General features: G+C 47.7%; 1 protein-coding gene across 4 annotated transcripts in view; it reads right to left on the minus strand.

Annotated features, from left to right (window-relative positions):
- DHRSX (dehydrogenase/reductase X-linked) overlaps nt 1-17,072 on the minus strand; it is a gene marked incomplete at its 5' end in the record, with an annotated part of 180,466 nt that overhangs the window by 77,247 nt on the left and 86,147 nt on the right. For all 4 annotated transcript variants that reach the window (XM_035029652.1, XM_035029653.1, XM_035029651.1 and 1 more), the window contains 2 exon segments: nt 2,901-3,108; nt 13,240-13,447. In XM_035029652.1, coding sequence (XP_034885543.1) covers nt 2,901-3,108; nt 13,240-13,447 — 416 coding nt within the window.

Genomic DNA, 17,072 nt, shown 5'->3' on the forward strand with positions numbered 1-17,072 from the left:
TATTCTATTCTATTCTATTCTATTCTATTCTATTCTATTCTATTCTATTCGAATCTACTCTATTCTATTCTATTTTACTCTATTCTATCTCATCCTATTCTATCCTATCCTATGTTATTCTTTCTTATTCAACTCTGTTCTATCCTAGTCTAACCTATTTTACTCTCTCATTCTTTCTTTCTTTTTTCACTTGATTTGTTAATTCAGTTAATTTCTTTTTTTCTATTTTTTTATTATGTTATGTTAATCACCATCTCATTCTTTCTCATCCTATCCTATGCTATTCTACCTTATTACTTCTTACCCTATCCTATGCTATCCTATTCTGTCTTATTCTATCTTGTTCTACTCTATCCTATTCCACTCTATTCTATTCTATTTCTCTCTGTTCTGTTCTATTCTAAAAAGCTGGCAACAGCCTAAATGTAGAAACACAGATAGATTGGATGAATAAACATATATACCCTCATCAACAACTGTGTTTTCTTCAAATTGCAAATCATCTAAAAGTTGATGGGGGGGGGCGGGAAATAATCAGGGCAAAGAGAGAAGGAAGCTAAGAAAACGAAGCCATGGGGGTGGGGAAGGCATCGCCAGAGCAGAAGGGCGAATTCAGAACAGACGGGAACATGCAGGTATTTAGAAAAGGAGAGCTCTTCCCCTCCAGGATCAGTAGAGAAGACCAGCATCAGTCCCTGCAAACGCCATCCAGACTGACGACGGATCCGGTTCTAACAAGTAAAAACACCGGCGGCGGGGGAATTTCTAAACAGGACTTCAGCCCAGGAACCTGGGGAAGTCTCAACAACACAACAGAACGAAACTCAACCTCTTGAGAGAACTGACAACCAATTTTAACGCCTGTGACTAGATTTTGGCTCAAAGTACCCCATCGGAGACCTTAAGTGACAAGAAATTCGGGGGCGGGGAGATGTGCAACATGACATACATGGTTAAATATCCCTAATTATATAGATTTTTTTTTTTTTTCTGAGCCAGCAGCTCCCCATGGGGTGGGGGGGGGGGAAGGGAGAAAGGAAGTGCATAAGGAATTCATTGAAAAAGTCATGTCCATAAAGAGGATTTGGATTTTAAGCAGAGCCGAAGAGGGGAGCTCTGACATGGAGGAAGGATCCCCTGGTCATGCAGATGTAATTACATCCGGTGGCAGCCAGATGCCGGCGCCCCATTGCACATGATCATTCCCATTTGCCAGAATCTGGGTTCCGGTGCTGGCCCCAAAATGCTGGTGAGTGGAGAGCCCAGAGGTGGGGAATTCACAGCAAACGCTATCCCGCCCTCCACGACTCTGGACCGCGTCATTTCTAATCTTTGCGAACCCGCTGCAAGGAGGAAATCAATACCGTCCCCTCGCCAAGACCCTGGAAGCCGGACGATGCGCCCGGGTCCCACAGCTGGGCCAGCATTCCCCCATAGAAACAGGACGGCAGCAAATGAACAAGGAATTGTTCCAAGAAGCAGGATTCCTATGCAGTAAACACGGGATCTCACTGATCATTAAAAAAAAAAAAAGGGCAAATTTAAATGTGACCACATATCCAAGCACGAAATATAAAAATGTCAAGAGACTAATGATGTAATGTATGGTGATTAACACAACATAATAATTAAAAAAAAAAAAAGAAGAGAAAAAATATCAAGAGAAAAGGGTTGGGGATACAAGATTTTAAAAGTGCATATCCTGTGGGTGAATCTCTCTTTTGGAGAAGTTATTCTAAAGAAATAATCCCAGAAACAGCAAAGTGTCCACCTCTGAAATTACAAGGGTGTGCGTGCACCACATTGGGCTACTTGGGGGTTAAATGTGTGTACAAGGGCGTTTTGGGCAGACTGTGTCTTATACAGAGATGGGCTGGACGTTAATTTTTGTTATGGTTATTGCATTTATGGGGGGAAAAGGGAAAACAATCTGTATTGTCACAAAAAGGAAGGTGGATACAGAAATGGAAATGCCCACATGATCATCCCTGGCCCTCACTCCACCTGGGGGAACACGGATTGGGAAGGATGAAGGTCAAATCAGAAGCACCAGCGAGCTCCAACGGGTGGGATTCGGGGTGGCTTGTAACGCCTCGTTTCCACGTTGTGCAGAAGGCAAACTATCTGCGTGGGGGCAGGTGCATGTCAGGGACCCTCTGCATCTCTGCAGGATGTACTTGCTGGCCTTGGCCCCGCGTGTCACCTGCTCATGCGCTTCTCCCACAATGGGAGTATCTCGTCTTTGAGCAAAACCTCTGCCATCACCCCGTGGGACGCCCGGGACATCTGGGAGGACCACACGAGTCCTGCAAGGAGCGTTTTGTGCAGCTCCGTGTTGGCAAACTAGCGGCAGCCTGCATCCTCCTGGTAGGGATGCTGAGGGATGCAGTCAGACCAGGCTCCTTACAGGCACAGGTGTGCAAAGCATGTCCAAATCCCCGAACCAGGGGGAAAGCAGAGCCAAAAACACACACGCTCTCACTTTGGGAGGCTGAGGTTGCCCTTCCCACGCCCTTGCAGAAAGCAAAGGTCGCCAGGACTCAGAAGCAGAACCCAGGCAACGGGTCTTCCTTGAAGGAACTGCATTCTGCAATCAACCAGACTTTGATTCAGAAACGCGTGCGTGATGTGGGAGTCTCTGGTGGTGGCACAGAGCTGAGCCCTGTCCTTGGTCCCCAAGTCTACTTTCTCCTTCGCAGAAAAAAACACCAACAAATGCTCGAATACGCACACGGGGAGGCCCTGCTGCTGGCTTCCGACGTCAGCGACCCGGGACGCCGGGATGCTCACGCTTCGGACTGCTGGCCCAACGGCGTATTAAGTGGCCTCGAGGTGGCCGCCTGCCCGTGGGGCCGGGGACCTCAGAAGCGGGCACAGCCGAGCAGCCGCGGGAGGCTTACCTTGAAAAACCACCAGCCGAAGAGCTTCTTGATGAGACGCGTGCCCCAGAAGACGTGTTTGTAGAGGTCCGTGTTGACCACCCCAGGGTCGACCACGTTGGCGGTCACGGGGCTCCCCTGGGCGGCCAGCAGCCTCTGCATGTGGTACGTGAACAGGACAAGGGCCAGCTTGCTTTGGGCGTAGGCGCCGTGCGGAGAGTAGCAGTGACTGTGGAAGCAAAGACGGACATGTGTCAGACACCGATGCTTTCCTCACCTGCATGGTCCCTACCTGCCCAGGGCGCTACCTGTCTGGGTCCCTCACCTGCTGGGGTCCTGCACCTGCCCGGGACCCTACCCACCCAAGTCCCTCACCTGCCTGGGTCTCTACCTGTTGAGGTCCCTATCTGCCTGGGTTCCTACCTGCCCAGGTCCCTCACCTGCCAGGGTCCTTCACCTGTCCAGGTCTCTCACCTGCAGGGTTCCTACCTGCCCGGGGCCCTACCTATCCAGGTCCCTCACCTGCCAGGGTCCTGTACCTGCCCCGGTCCCTCACCTGCATGGGTCCCTTGCCTGCCCAGATCCCTATCTGTCTGGGTCTCTACCTGCCAAAGTCCCTACCTACCTGGTTCCTTCACCTGCCCGGGTCTCTACCTCCTGGGTCCCTCACCTGCCTGGGTGTCTACCTGCTGAGGTCCCTACCTGTCTGGGTCCAGCACCTGCCCGGGTCCCTGACCTGCCCGGGTCTCTACTTGCCTGGGTCCCTACCTACCTGGGTCTCTACCTGCCCAGGTCCCTCACCTGCCTGGGTGTCTACCTGCTGAGGTCCCTACCTACCTGGGTCTCTACCTGCCGAGGTCCCTACCTGCCCAGGCCGCTCAGCTGCAGGGTCCCTCACCTGTAGGGTTCCTCACCTGCCCAGGTCGCTCACATGTCCAGGTCCCTTATCTGCCTGGGTCCCTACCTGCCCGGGTCCCTCACCTGCAGTGTCCATGGCCTCCCACCTGCTGTCTGCCCCTGGGGTATCCTGAGGTTTGATTTCCGCTCCCCGTGCACATGAGGGTTTTTGTAGTTTGCACGACAAACACGGGGCTTCATCGCCCGGGTGTTGTGCGGGCCCCTGACACGATGCGCAGAAAAGGAACGGAACGTCAACCGTTTCAGCGGTTGTAAGGATGGGGTGATTCTCCCCGCCCACCTTTAACGTGAAGATGAAAACAGCGCCCAGAGCCCCGCTCGGAAAGCTTGGGAGAAGTAGGACCTGCCTGCAGGTGACTTTTAGTTTCTATTCGTTTTTCAACAGGGAAGCATGTAGTTAAGTTTCACCGTAACTATACAGACACGCACATTTGTGTCTACATAAATGTGTCAACATTGCGATCCTCGTAGCTTCATAAAGTGCTAGGATCGTCATCATAGTGTTTTTAAATAGAATTTATGTTTTTAGAGCAGTTTTAGGTACACGAGGCCGTTAACAGGCAGGTGCAGATTTCCCGTGCACCCCTCCCTGCCTCTCCCCCCATCGTCAGCATCCCCACCAGACGGTGCGTTTGGCGCACATGATGAACCCACGGCCACACATCACCACCCAGATGCATAGCTTAATGTGCATTAGAGTTTATTCTTGGGGGTGCACATTCTATGGATTTGGGCAAACGTACAATCACATGTATGCATCACTATGGTGTCATACAGAGTAGATTCACTGTCCTAAAAACGCTCCGCGCCCCACCTGCTCATCCCTCCCTCCCCCAACCCCTGGCGACATCCATCTTTGTACTGTCTTTATCTATCCACCTGCTGAAGGACAGCTTGGTTGCCTCCAAGTTTCGGCAATCAGGAATCACGCTGCTAGAAACATCCGTGGGCAGGTTTCCGTGTGGGCGCGTTCGCAGCTCCTCTGGGTGAACCGCGAGGAGCCTGATTTCGGAACCGCATGATGAGGGCGTGTGTGGTTCTGTAAGAAACCGCCCAACTGTCCTCCCAAGTGACCGAACCATTTTGCATTCCCGCCGGGGGCGGAGGAGAGCTCCTGTCTCTTGCCGCGCTTGCCCACCAGCACGCGGTGCTGCCGGTGTCCCAGATTTCGGCCACTCACGGGCATGCCGTAGGGTCTCCCTGTTGTTTTAATTTGCGAGTTCTCCGACGACCTAGGATGTGCAAGATCTTTTCCTAAGTTGATGGTGAGATTTTCTGATCCACTGCGTGACGGACACATGGGTGCTTGGCTGTCCACACGTGACCAGCACATCGCCGCCCTCAGGGACTCGGTCCTGCCTCCTGCCATTCCCCGGGAAGCAGGTTTTTCTCCCCAGAAACTTGACCTCACAGTGTGGCCTTCGTGCATCCTCCTGTCTTGGGAGCCCACGTGCAAAACCCAAGGTTTGCCCACAGGGAGTCCACCCAATTTTTGCTGCAAAACGGACCCCTGGTTCCTCTGTCTTAGGGGACCGGTGCAGGGGGGCAGGTCAGCAACTGTCACCGGATGAACTTGCCAAGGAGCATTGCCCCAAAGAATTCTAAACACGGCTTTTTTTTTTTTTGGAGGGAGGGATTCAGAGAAAAATATAGGGCAGTTCAGAGTCCAAACTCCCTCCCTGACACAAGACAAGCCGCAACCCTCCAATTATTGTCAAGAGATTGGTTTTTTGGCAAATTTCTCCTGTCTGCTTCCCGTAGGGGAGGGGAGAAGGCTCCAGGAAATGGGGAGTGATTAAGTGCAGGGAATTCAATGCCCAGTTTCATCTTGGCTTCGGGCCATGGGGACGCTAGCCTTGAATGCCACATTCTCAGCATTGCTTGGTTCGGGCCCTTAACGGGTGAGAAACATCAATATGCCCATTTCCCCAGCGTAAACCGATGCGGTCTATGACTGCGGTTTTATAGGGTAGCACGGAGAAGGAAGAACCAAAGATCGTTAGAAATACTAAATGGAGAAAAAGTGAATATGTTTCTCTACGGCAGGGAGGAAGAAAGTCCAAGAAGGAGGGGGATTTCAGGAGAGGTTCCCCTGGCGGATTTACAGATAAAGAAACATCCACAGCGGAAATGGGAAGGAATCAGAGCAAACGAACAGGAGGACGTGATCCCCCCACTGAGGTTTCCTAAATAAAACCCCAAGGACTAGAAAGGCACTTGGCATGGAAAACAATGAAGACATTGAAAGTTAACAGATAAAAGGGAGCAGAAACACAGAATCAAATTACTATTCTCACTGCGTGAGGATAAACGAACTAATTTAGGAAATGGCTGCATGGCTCGGAACTACACGGAATTTTTACTTCGTTGCTTTTGTAGTAAGGGGTGTCAGAAAGTAGAACCCGAAGCCATAAACATAGATCTTTATTTTCAATAAATAAAAAACCTAATGGTGTAATGACTTAAAGAATAATTTGAAGGTCGATCTGAAACAAAAGTTAGAGACGGTAATGTGGTAGCCTTTTAGAGGGGCAGCAAAACTTTTCTCCCATACTTTTGTGTTCTGTCCCTGAGGGCTGCAAATTAAACTGAGAACTGCCACATTTACAGAGGGAAATCATGCCAATTTTATTTTTAACTTTACATGTATGGCAGTCTTCATAGAAAAGAAGTAAAAACCCCAAAGACACCATTAGACTTGGGTTTATATACTATTTAACAATGCTTCGTAAATTGGGGAGGGGTGAGGAGACAAAGGAAAGGGGGTTTGGGCTTCCAGAGGTGGTAAATTGTGAAAATGTTAATATATATACATATATATATTTTAGTATATGTGTATATATACATACATTATATATATTAGTATTATATTAGTACATGCATATATATTAGTATATTAGTATATATATTAGTATATGTATATATTAGTATATATTAGTATATTAGTACATGTATATATATATTAGTATATATGTATATATATACTAACTTCAGTACTTTTTGTGACTTTCTTTGAAGTTCTGCTTTTAATCAGATCTGGCAAGACCAGCATACACCTGTCTACACCACATCCGTCAATATACTTTCTATGTTGTTTCACGGGTTATTTAACGGCTCCCACACCAGCAGTCAGTCCTCCTTCTCAGCAGAGCTGCCCTATGCTGCAACATCAGTATCTCATAGAACTATTATCATCCCGCTCCGTCCTAGAAAACCACGCACCTTCTGTATTAATTTAACTGTTCCAGAAGGAGCGGGTTTCCTGAAGTCCCCCCACTATGCCAGAAATTGTGCAAAGGACCATGGGATTTATCAGACAATATCTTGAGCCATTGGAAAACACAATCTAGGATGCCTGGGTGGCTCAGTCGGTTAAGCGACTGCCTTCGGCTCAGGTCATGATCCTGGAGTCCCAGGATCGAGTCCCGCATTGGGCTCCCTGCTCGGCGGGGAGTCTGCTTTTCCCTCTGACCCTCCCCCTCTCATGCTCTCTCTCTCTCATTCTCGCTCTCAAATAAATAAATAAAATCTTTAATAAAAAAAAAGAAAAAACACAATCTATTGAGTTTTCTTATTTCAACAAAACACACGTGTCCCTGAATTTGCATATCGTTCATGGTATTTGCAGCCCATGTTTTCAGCTCATCGTATACAACTTAATTCTCTCCTTGCAATTGGAGATCGTGAAGTGCCAGCCGACGCTGAGCGTTTATTACAAGGAAGGAGGTCTTCGTTTATTATGTTGACGGATGCTGTGCCCTGTGTGAGTCACCGCTCAATGCCTACCATGCTGGCCTTGCGGACGGCTTCCTTTTATACGGATCCGCAGGGAGTATTAGCCGTCATGATCTGTCCGCTGGCCTCCGATAAATGCGTGTGCAGAAGACAGCACAACCAAGGGTGTCATGCTCGCGTCATATTAATCAGCTGCATTATGTCCCTTCTGGGTCATTAATGCATAAGTGCATGACCAACAGTGATGGAACGTCTGCCTGCTACCGTGAACCCGGGTGCTCACTGGGTCCGATAATGAGCAGCCTCTCCGGGAGCAGGGATGAACGGCACCTGCTGGTAGGCAAATAACCTCTCATCTCCAGATACAAGCTTTCCCGTGGTGAGACGGACACATGCCTGACCCCTGGTTTTCCACGTTTCATATTCCAGAGGACTATGGAAATATACGGTGGCCAGGAAGGGCTCAGGAAATAGCGTGAGCAAGAAAGGGGCTCTGTGTCTCCGCAAAAACAGCCCAGGACGTTGGCGACCACTGCAAATTCCACCCCCATGTAAACGTCTGGTGCGATTGTTGATAGAACAATTGCGGGCACGTCCGTGATCTGTGATGCATCCCAGAACACCGCATAAATCCTTGAAAGCTTCGGGGAAAACCTGAATCAGCACAGGGGAGTTTATTCATAGCATGGGGTTTCACAAACAGTGATGTAAGAGGCCGTGAATATGTGCTTACAAATGGATGGATGGATTAGCTCCCCCCGAAGTTAAAAAAGTTTGGGAAACTCAAGCCGAAATAGGTATTTTCCCCGGGATGCACACACACGCCTGTAACATCTCAAGGATTATTGCTCCAAAGTGAGGTCAGCCTGGAAGAAACAGTTCCGGAAGAGATTAAGGATCCGTCACCTTGGGAACAATGCATAGGGACCCTTATGGATTGAATTGTGTCCCCCACAAGAAAGATGTGTTGGAGTCCTACACCCAGGATTGCAGAATACGACCTTGCATGGAAATAGGGTTTTTAGAGGGGCAACTGAGTTAACGTGAGATCTTTAGAATGGGGCTCTAACCCTATATGACTGGTGAACTTATAAAAAAAGGAATTTGGGCACTGAAGGGCATGTGCAGAGGGAAGATCACGTGCAGGTGCACAGGGGGAAGATGGTCCTGTGAGGATGGAGGCAGAGCTGGGGGTACGCATGTGTAAAAATTTGCTGGCCATCACCAGGACTCCGGAGAGGAGCCTGGAACAGATTCTCTGCCAGAGCCTCAGGAAGGGACCAGCCGGGCCCTGCCTGGATCTCAGAGGTCCAGCCTCCAGAACTGGCAGAGAATAAACTCCTGTGGTTCTAAGCCACGCAGTCTCTGGTCCTTTGTTACGGCCGCCCCAGGACACCCACACAATGAACACAAGCTGTTGCATGAAATCAAAGTTGCTTGGTATGCAGCCCAAAAATGTGCACTTTCCCGAGGATGTTAATTTGTTCCATCTTTGCAAGAAGAGGGGAAGCGAATATAGAACAAGCAAATCTTCCACCTTGAATGTGAGCCGCTAAGAAGCAAGCTTGTTTGTTTTTTAAGATTTTATTTATTTGAGAGAGAGAGAGCACAAGCAGGGGGGAACTGCGGGCAAAGGGAGAGGGAGAAGCAGGGATCCTGGGATCATGACCTGAGCCAAAGTAAGATGCTTAACGGACTGAGCCACCCAGGCACCCCAAGAAGCAAGTGTTTTGCGGGGAGAGGAACCCATGGGGAGGATCTTTGTGGACAAGGCCCCATGATGCATGGACACCCACTCATCAGTTTTACCCAGAGGAGCATCTTCGTTAGTGACACCTGGAGTAGCCATTTCTTGTTCCAGGAGGTTCTGTTACCCTTGCACCTGGAAGCACCCTCGCCTGTCCTGAGGACGGGAACCAGGACAGGGGCACTCGCCTGCTTTGGGGCTGAGGAGGGCAAACAGCATGGCGCCATGTCCTTCCTCACCCAGGGCATCCTAGTACACAGCCACGTGTTTTAGGAGGTGAGGCTCATAAGATAATCAGAGCATGAATTGTCCTCAGCGGAGATGCAATGGGCTTCCCCAGGAGCAGTCACCCTCAGGGCATGATCAAAGCTGGGGTAGCTCAGACAAGACCCATCGAGGACCTCTTTGGTCCCAGGCGGCCGATGGCTGCAGGAGGCTGAGCACCCAGACAAGCCGGGGTGCAGGGCAGGTAGCGGGTAGGGCCGACTGCGCTACGGTGCCCAACGGCTTGGTCAGACACCAGCCTAGACATTGCTGGGAAGGTATTTTCTTAGATGGGACTAACGCTGAAATCAGAAGATTTGGAGCAAAGCAGGTCACACTCCATAATGTGGGTGGGTCTTGTCTAATCAGTTGAAGGCCCGAAGAGGAAAGAGAGCGTTCTCCAAAGAAGAAGGAATTTGGCCTCAAGAGTGTAGCCTGGAAATTCTGCCCGAATTATCAGTTTTTTGGCTCAAGATGGGAACACTGACTCTTAGTTGCATCTCTAGCCTGCTGGTCTACATTGCAGATTTTGGATTTGGCAATCCCTCCAATCTGTGAGCCAATTCCTTAAAGCAAATCAACCCATCTCTCTCTGTCTCATACATACATATAAAATATCTATAAATATTTACATATATGTTTTTAACTTAAATGATACTTTTACCCTCCTCCTGCAAAATGAAACTCCTTTTTCAACAAAGCTATCCATTTCTTCATGAGTCAATTTCAGTGATTACAAACAATTTTCAAGAGCTCTGCCCATCTTTTCCTTTGGGGAAGTATTCTAGTGGAGGAATGTTCTGGCACAGCCTACCTGAGCAGACAAACCTTCTCATGGGTAACAGCCCACTTGGATTCTGGAACGCTTTATAATATTGTGATTTAAGCCTTTACAAGAACACGAATTTCCAGCAAATCAGTCTTGGCAATTATCACTAACCACCAGCGATGTTTACATCAGGTGGAAGTCGAGGACCAAGTCTTTTCATGCAGCAAAGCAGAGTGTTTTAAGCCCAAGTGGTTCTCAAATTTTAACGTGCATCAGAATCTCCTAGAGTGCTTATTAGAAGTCTGACTGCCCGGCTCCCCACCCCCAGGGTTTGGACTGAGCAGGTCTGGGGTGCAGTCTCAGCATCTGCATTTCTAGTAACTTTTCAGGGGATGTTGATGCTGCTGGCCTGGGGACCACACTCCAAAAACTGGCACCCTGAGTGATCTCATTCTCTTTTATTTTAATTTTTTAAGATTTATTTATTTTAGAGAGACAGCGTGAGAGAGCAGGGTGGGAGGGGTAGAGAGAGAGGGACAAGCAGACCCCCGCTGAGCGCAGAACCCAATGCAGGACTCTATCCCACGACCCTGAAGTCCTGACCTGAACTGAAATCAAGAGTTGGACGCGTAACTGACTGAGCCAGCCAGGCGCCCCTCACTATCTTTTAATAAACATTTAGCAAAGAAAGTGATGCAGCTCAGTGCCTGTTATTTGATTTTTTGTATGCAAAGCTGCAAGGACATTCATGCACACACTCACACACATGCACACACATTCGTGCACAAACGGAGGACTGCACAGCCACACTCACATGCATGCACACATGCGTGCCCACATGCTCACACACATGCACTTGCACCCTGGTGCACACACATACCTTTCCCGAGCTCCCTTAGGGCATCACAAAGGAGCAGCCCCTCAGCAGCACAGCTGTCCCCCACCCCCGTGCCTTTGCTTCACTCACTTCCTCTGTGCACAGGCTGGTCCTGCAAGGCTGCCTGGGGACACAAGCACTTGGGCAACCCCTTCCCCAAGTCCCTCCTCATGGAGCCACCTGCCCCCAGGAGGCACAGATGCATTCCCACCCTCTTGCCCCCAAGGGGAAATCCCAGTGAGGGTTCTCCCTGACCCCACAGGTACAAGCACAGAACCCACCCATCCACGCAGGAGCCAGGTTGACTATCAGATGGGTGAGAACACCCTGGGAAGACCCCAGCCCTGCTTTCCCGGCAGCTGGCCCCTTGCTGTGCAGGAACGCGACACTGTAAAGCAGACCCAGGGCTGCACAGCTGGACCACCTTCCTTCCATGCGTCCGCAGGCCCGGGTGCTGAGGGCGCCCACCCCAGTGCGCATCCCGGAGCTGCTCCTGGAACGCGAGCCCCGCTCGACCAAGCATCCAGGTCCTTCCAAGCACAGTTAGGGCTGCACACACACAAACATAAACACGCACCCCACTCACACTCATGGACTCTTGTACCCTTAAGGAGGAGATAGTGGGAAACACAGATAAGAATGTGGTGCCTCCCACACCAGCAGGAGTCACCCGGATGCACCACACGGAGTTAGCAGGTTGCACTTGCAATGACGAGCAAAGGAGAATGTGTCATTACTTCTGATACCCACTCCGTGCCCAACTTCTGTCTTTCCAGTTTTTCTACCAAAAAAAATAACATCACACAGCTAAGCTGCCCGAGGATACGACGCATGTGATTTGATGATGAATACGATGCATGTGATTTGATGATGAATACGATGCATGTGATTTGATGATGATGGTTGCTAAGTGCACTTCCTATGGTGATTATTTCAGGATACACGGAAGTAGCAAATCATCACCTTCTACACCTGACACTAACATAATATCATATTATGTAGCAATTAAAACATTGTGTTACAACATATAGGAGGTCACATTATATAACAGTTATAACATTATAACATTGTAACATATACAATGTTACACTGTGTAACAATTAAAACAATGAAGCATTGTAATATGTGTTATATAGCAATTATGTTATAACATATGTTATATAATAATTAGAATTACAACACTATAATGTTATATATATATGGGTGATATATAACAATTATAGTTACACTATAACATGTTATATTATATGACAATTAACATTGTCATATAATATAACATATAGCAGTATGTTATAACATATAGTTATGTAACATTATATACTATTATATAATTATATATAATATTATATAATTACATATAACATCATATATTATATAATTACAATACTATGTTATACATATACGTTATGTAACAATTATAGTTACATGTGTATAACATGTTATGTAACAATTATAATCACATTATAATGTTATAACATATATAATGTTACATAACAATTATAATATTGAGATACAAACATAATTATTGAGCTATAGCAATTATACCTCAATAAAAAAATGCTAAAAACAAAATATGCGTTTGAGGATACAGTAACAAAGAACACGACAAAATGTTTGCACGGAGTTTTTCAATGATTCTGATAACAGAGCTGAGTCTAAATCAGTGGTTTTGTACTGTTGTGCTGGGATAGAATTTTGACTCTGAGTGATTGCCTAGTGATATTAAGGAAGATATATATATATATATTTTAAAAAGCATATGCTTTGATTTCGTCACGTGTAAAATGAGGATAGTAGTGTTTACTTAAAAGCATGTCTGTGCTGTATTCATGGGCGGGTACAGATAAAGTGCTTAAGTGCAAAACAGTAAATAATTAGTAGCTAATAGTCATTATGATTATTCGTAAGACAGGTTTATAACAAACACTGGTCGGTGAGGTGCACCGTTTTCCTGTGATGCTGAGCACCGTGCCCCACGTGTCACCATGTCAGGCTCGCCAGGCTGACGGGCAACCTTGAGCCCCCTGGACGGTCGGCCGAGAGCACCCACCTGCCCTGAAGGTCATCCATGTTCAGCTCCCCAATGTAATGCGTGGCCGACGAGACGGTCAGCACCCTTGCGCTGCAACCCGGAGATCCAGACTCCTTCATGGTGTCCAGGAGGAGGTTGGTGAGCAGGAAGTGCCCCAGGTAGTTCAGCCCAAAGTGCTCCTCAAATCCATCCCTGGTTTTCCTCTGAGGGACCATCATCACCCCGGCTGGAACAAAGGGGATTTCAGGGAGAGTTATGACATGAGATGGGGGAGCCGTTCCACAGACGGGCTCCAGGGACGGGGACGCATGGCCGGGCGCCAGCCAGGAGGATGGGCTCTGGTCCTCACTGCCATGTCACCTTCCTGGGCCTCAGGTTCCTGCTGCGTACACAGTGGGAAAGGTGCCAGGACATGAAGACGGCACCTGCAATGTTGCTGTCCAGCATGTAGAAGAATGTGAGAATGTCCTGAATCACCAAAAGGTGCCCCCCCGCCGGCCCCGGGAAGTTAGTTCTTCTGGACAGAACAGCTGTCTGTACAAACAAAGACTCCCTTGTTGGAGGAGCTTCCCGGACACGTTGGGACACGGATGTCCTGCGGTCCACAGGGTGGGGCGGATGGAGCCCAGAGCCGAGTTCCCCAAACTCATGTTGCCATGGCACCCCCCCCAATTCACAGGGCATTCCAGAAATGGATTCATTCTTCAGGGTGCCCTGTGCAAAATACTGACCCAAGTATGCACACTGGCCGTTCCCGCCCCAGACCCCAGTCCAGCCCTGTTATTCCACCAACACATTCATCAAAATCCACCAACACATTCGTATGCTCTGTGCTTGCTTCTGGCATTCTCCCCCAAGCTCAGAACAACTCTACCCCCATCAGGGCAAAGCTCAGCTAATGCCCCGTCCCCACATCCCTTCCATGGATGCTGGCTCCCGCATGTGCAGGAAACATGCCTGTCCCGGATCGGTCCGTGTCCTGGAGCAACCCAGCATGCTTGCATGTGCATCTGTTGGAGTACATGTATGTACTTGTGCTTATCTACTCGTATGTGTATGGATGTAGGTGTATTTCACATGTCTTCTGTGTGCATCTGTACATTTATTGCAGATATGTTTGCATATGTTGCAGGCGCTTATATGCATTTGCATGCATGTGCACACATAACCACACACAAACATATACAAACATATGTGCTTATATGTTTTCAGGCACACTTGTATGCACATACATATGTATTTATGCAAATATATCTATGTGTGTGTTTGCATATGAAAATGGGCTTGTATTTATAAGTGTGTGAGCAAAGGTATTTGAATATGCCTCAGTGTTCACAGCTTACTTGTTTGCATACGTATTTACGTGTAATGCATGCATACCAATATGGCCATTTGCACGGCATTCCTGCAAGTTTTTGTGTTGGTGCATATTTTGAATTTGCAAGTGAATCTATTTGTGTAGGATTTGCATGCACCAAGGCATACATACTTATTTGTGTGTGCATTTGTACATGCTCATATTTCATGTGTATGCATCTCTGGGTATATGTATTTGCATCTATGTATCTGTTTGTGTCTATGTGTCTTCCATGTGCACATATATATATTTGCATATGTACATGTGCATTTGGTGTGCATGCGTAGGCATTTCTACATGTCATTCTCTGTGCTTTTCCATACATGTAGACAGTTTTCCAGCTGGATTGCAGGGTCCCTTACTGCGCACACAGGTCACAATGCATGCCCCATCACACCTGCACCCACTCAGGATGCACTTTGTGCATTTACGACCTTACACATCCGGCCTCCATGCAGGCTTATCACTTGTGGGGTGCTCAGGGCAAAGGAAATGTCTGACAGGCTGTGGGTTTCACAGCACCAATATAGTGTTTTGGGTGCAGTAAGGTGGTAAGTCTCATTAAAGAGGTAGAAATGAGAGCCCATGACCTCATCCCATACACACCTGCTATGCTAAGTGCTTTTCTTCATGTCCCTTGAATGCTCAGCCCTCTGAAAACAGTCCAGGGGATTGAAAGTGTCCCCTGAGCTTACTACTATAAAACATCACTCAGGTGGACCTACAAGGAGAGGACCTACAGGGAGAGGACATAACTGGGGGAAATGAAGCCACATGGGGTCTTACACATTGAATAAAAAAAAAACTTAAATGAGATATATACTAACTATTAGCAGTGAAGTAAGCCTTATTTTCAGGGATATGTTCAAGGATTTCCATTTTCATGCTGATTCTTCTCTCATTATTTAAAATTAGTAGAAAGACCTGATGCTGATTTTGGCTCACCTACTTTTCCCATTTAATTAACAAGTATTTACCAAGGAGTTACTGTGTACTGAGTACCAGTTACGGGTTGTTACTTTGTACTTAAGACTCTGCTGCAGAAGGCTGCTGAATCTCAGATCTGTACCTCTGAAACAAATAATGCAATATATGTTACGAAAAAAAAGAAGATAGCAGGAGGGGAAGAATGAAGCGGGGGGAATCGGAGGGGGAGACGAACCATGAGAGACGATGGACTCTGAGAAACAAACTGAGGGTTCTAGAGGGGAGGGGGGTGGGAGGATGGGTTAGCCTGGTGGTGGGTATTGAGGAGGGCACATTCTGCATGGAGCACTTGGTGTTATGCACAAACAATGAATCATGGAACACTTCATCTAAAACTAATGATGTAATGTATGGGGATTAACATAACAATAAAAATTTTTTTTAAAAAAAGGTATATTTAAGAATATCCACAGTCACTCAACTAAGCTAAGAAAACATTCCCAAAGGGCACTTGGCATCCATGGCGTTAAGCGGATGTGAAGTCTGGCATTTTGAGAACAGGTAAACACCTCCCTGGTGATGTCATTTTCTTGATTATTATATTCAGCGTGATGAAGCTAGATAAGCAGAACTCTGTCCATGCCTAGAGGATTACAGATTGGGCGAGCCAGGCTCATCACGAACACTGGGCTTCTACGAGGCTGGTTGAGAGGGAACCCAAGCTCAAGGCAGCTGTAAACGAGCCTCCACATGGTTTTGACACTTGCTTCCTCGGGAGATGGAGTCTGTGTCCCACCCTCGGATCTTGGGCATCTCATTAACTTTCTGTAATAAGTAGAATGTAGCAGCAGTGTGACAAGGCTTGGTCAGGAAAGACCCTGCGGCTCCCACCTGGTTGCTAGGAATGCTGGGGGGAACCAGTTTCATTTAAGAAGACTGGCTGGAATTTGCAACGACATGGATGGAACTAGAAGGTTTTATGCTAAGCAAAATAAGTCAGTCAGAGAAAGACAAGTATCATATGATCTCACTGATATGAGGAATTTGAGAAACAAGACAGAGGACCATAGGGGAAGGGAGGGAGAAATGAAACAAGACGAAACCAGAGAGGGAGACAAACCATAACAGACTCTTAACTCTAGGGAACAAACTGAGGGTTGCTGGAGTGGTGGGGGGTGGGGGGGATGGGGTGGCTGGGTGATGGACATTGGGGAAGGTACGTGCTATGGTGAGTGCTGTGAATTGTGTAAGACTGATGAATCACAGACCTGTACCCCTGAAACAAATAATACATTATATGTTAAAAATTTTAAAAAAGGTTGAAAAAAAAAGAAGACTGGCTGGTGCCCCTGAGACCGCCATATTGGAGAGAACTCCTGGGGTCATCTGGTCAACCATCCTAGCTGAGCCCAAGTGCTGGGCAGCACCAACTTCCCAGCAATGAAGCAAGCCATGTGGACATCCAGCTGCAGGTGAGCCGTCAGGTAAACAGAAGCCTGAGCTGCAACTGCACAGGACACCCAGAGCTAGAACCGCCCAGATTCCTGTGCCCCAAAACTGCAAGCAA

The sequence above is a fragment of the Mirounga leonina genome, unplaced genomic scaffold, assembly GCF_011800145.1.
Source record: "Mirounga leonina isolate KUSES-001 unplaced genomic scaffold, KU_Mleo_1.0 Mir_268, whole genome shotgun sequence".
NCBI lineage: Eukaryota > Metazoa > Chordata > Mammalia > Carnivora > Phocidae > Mirounga > Mirounga leonina.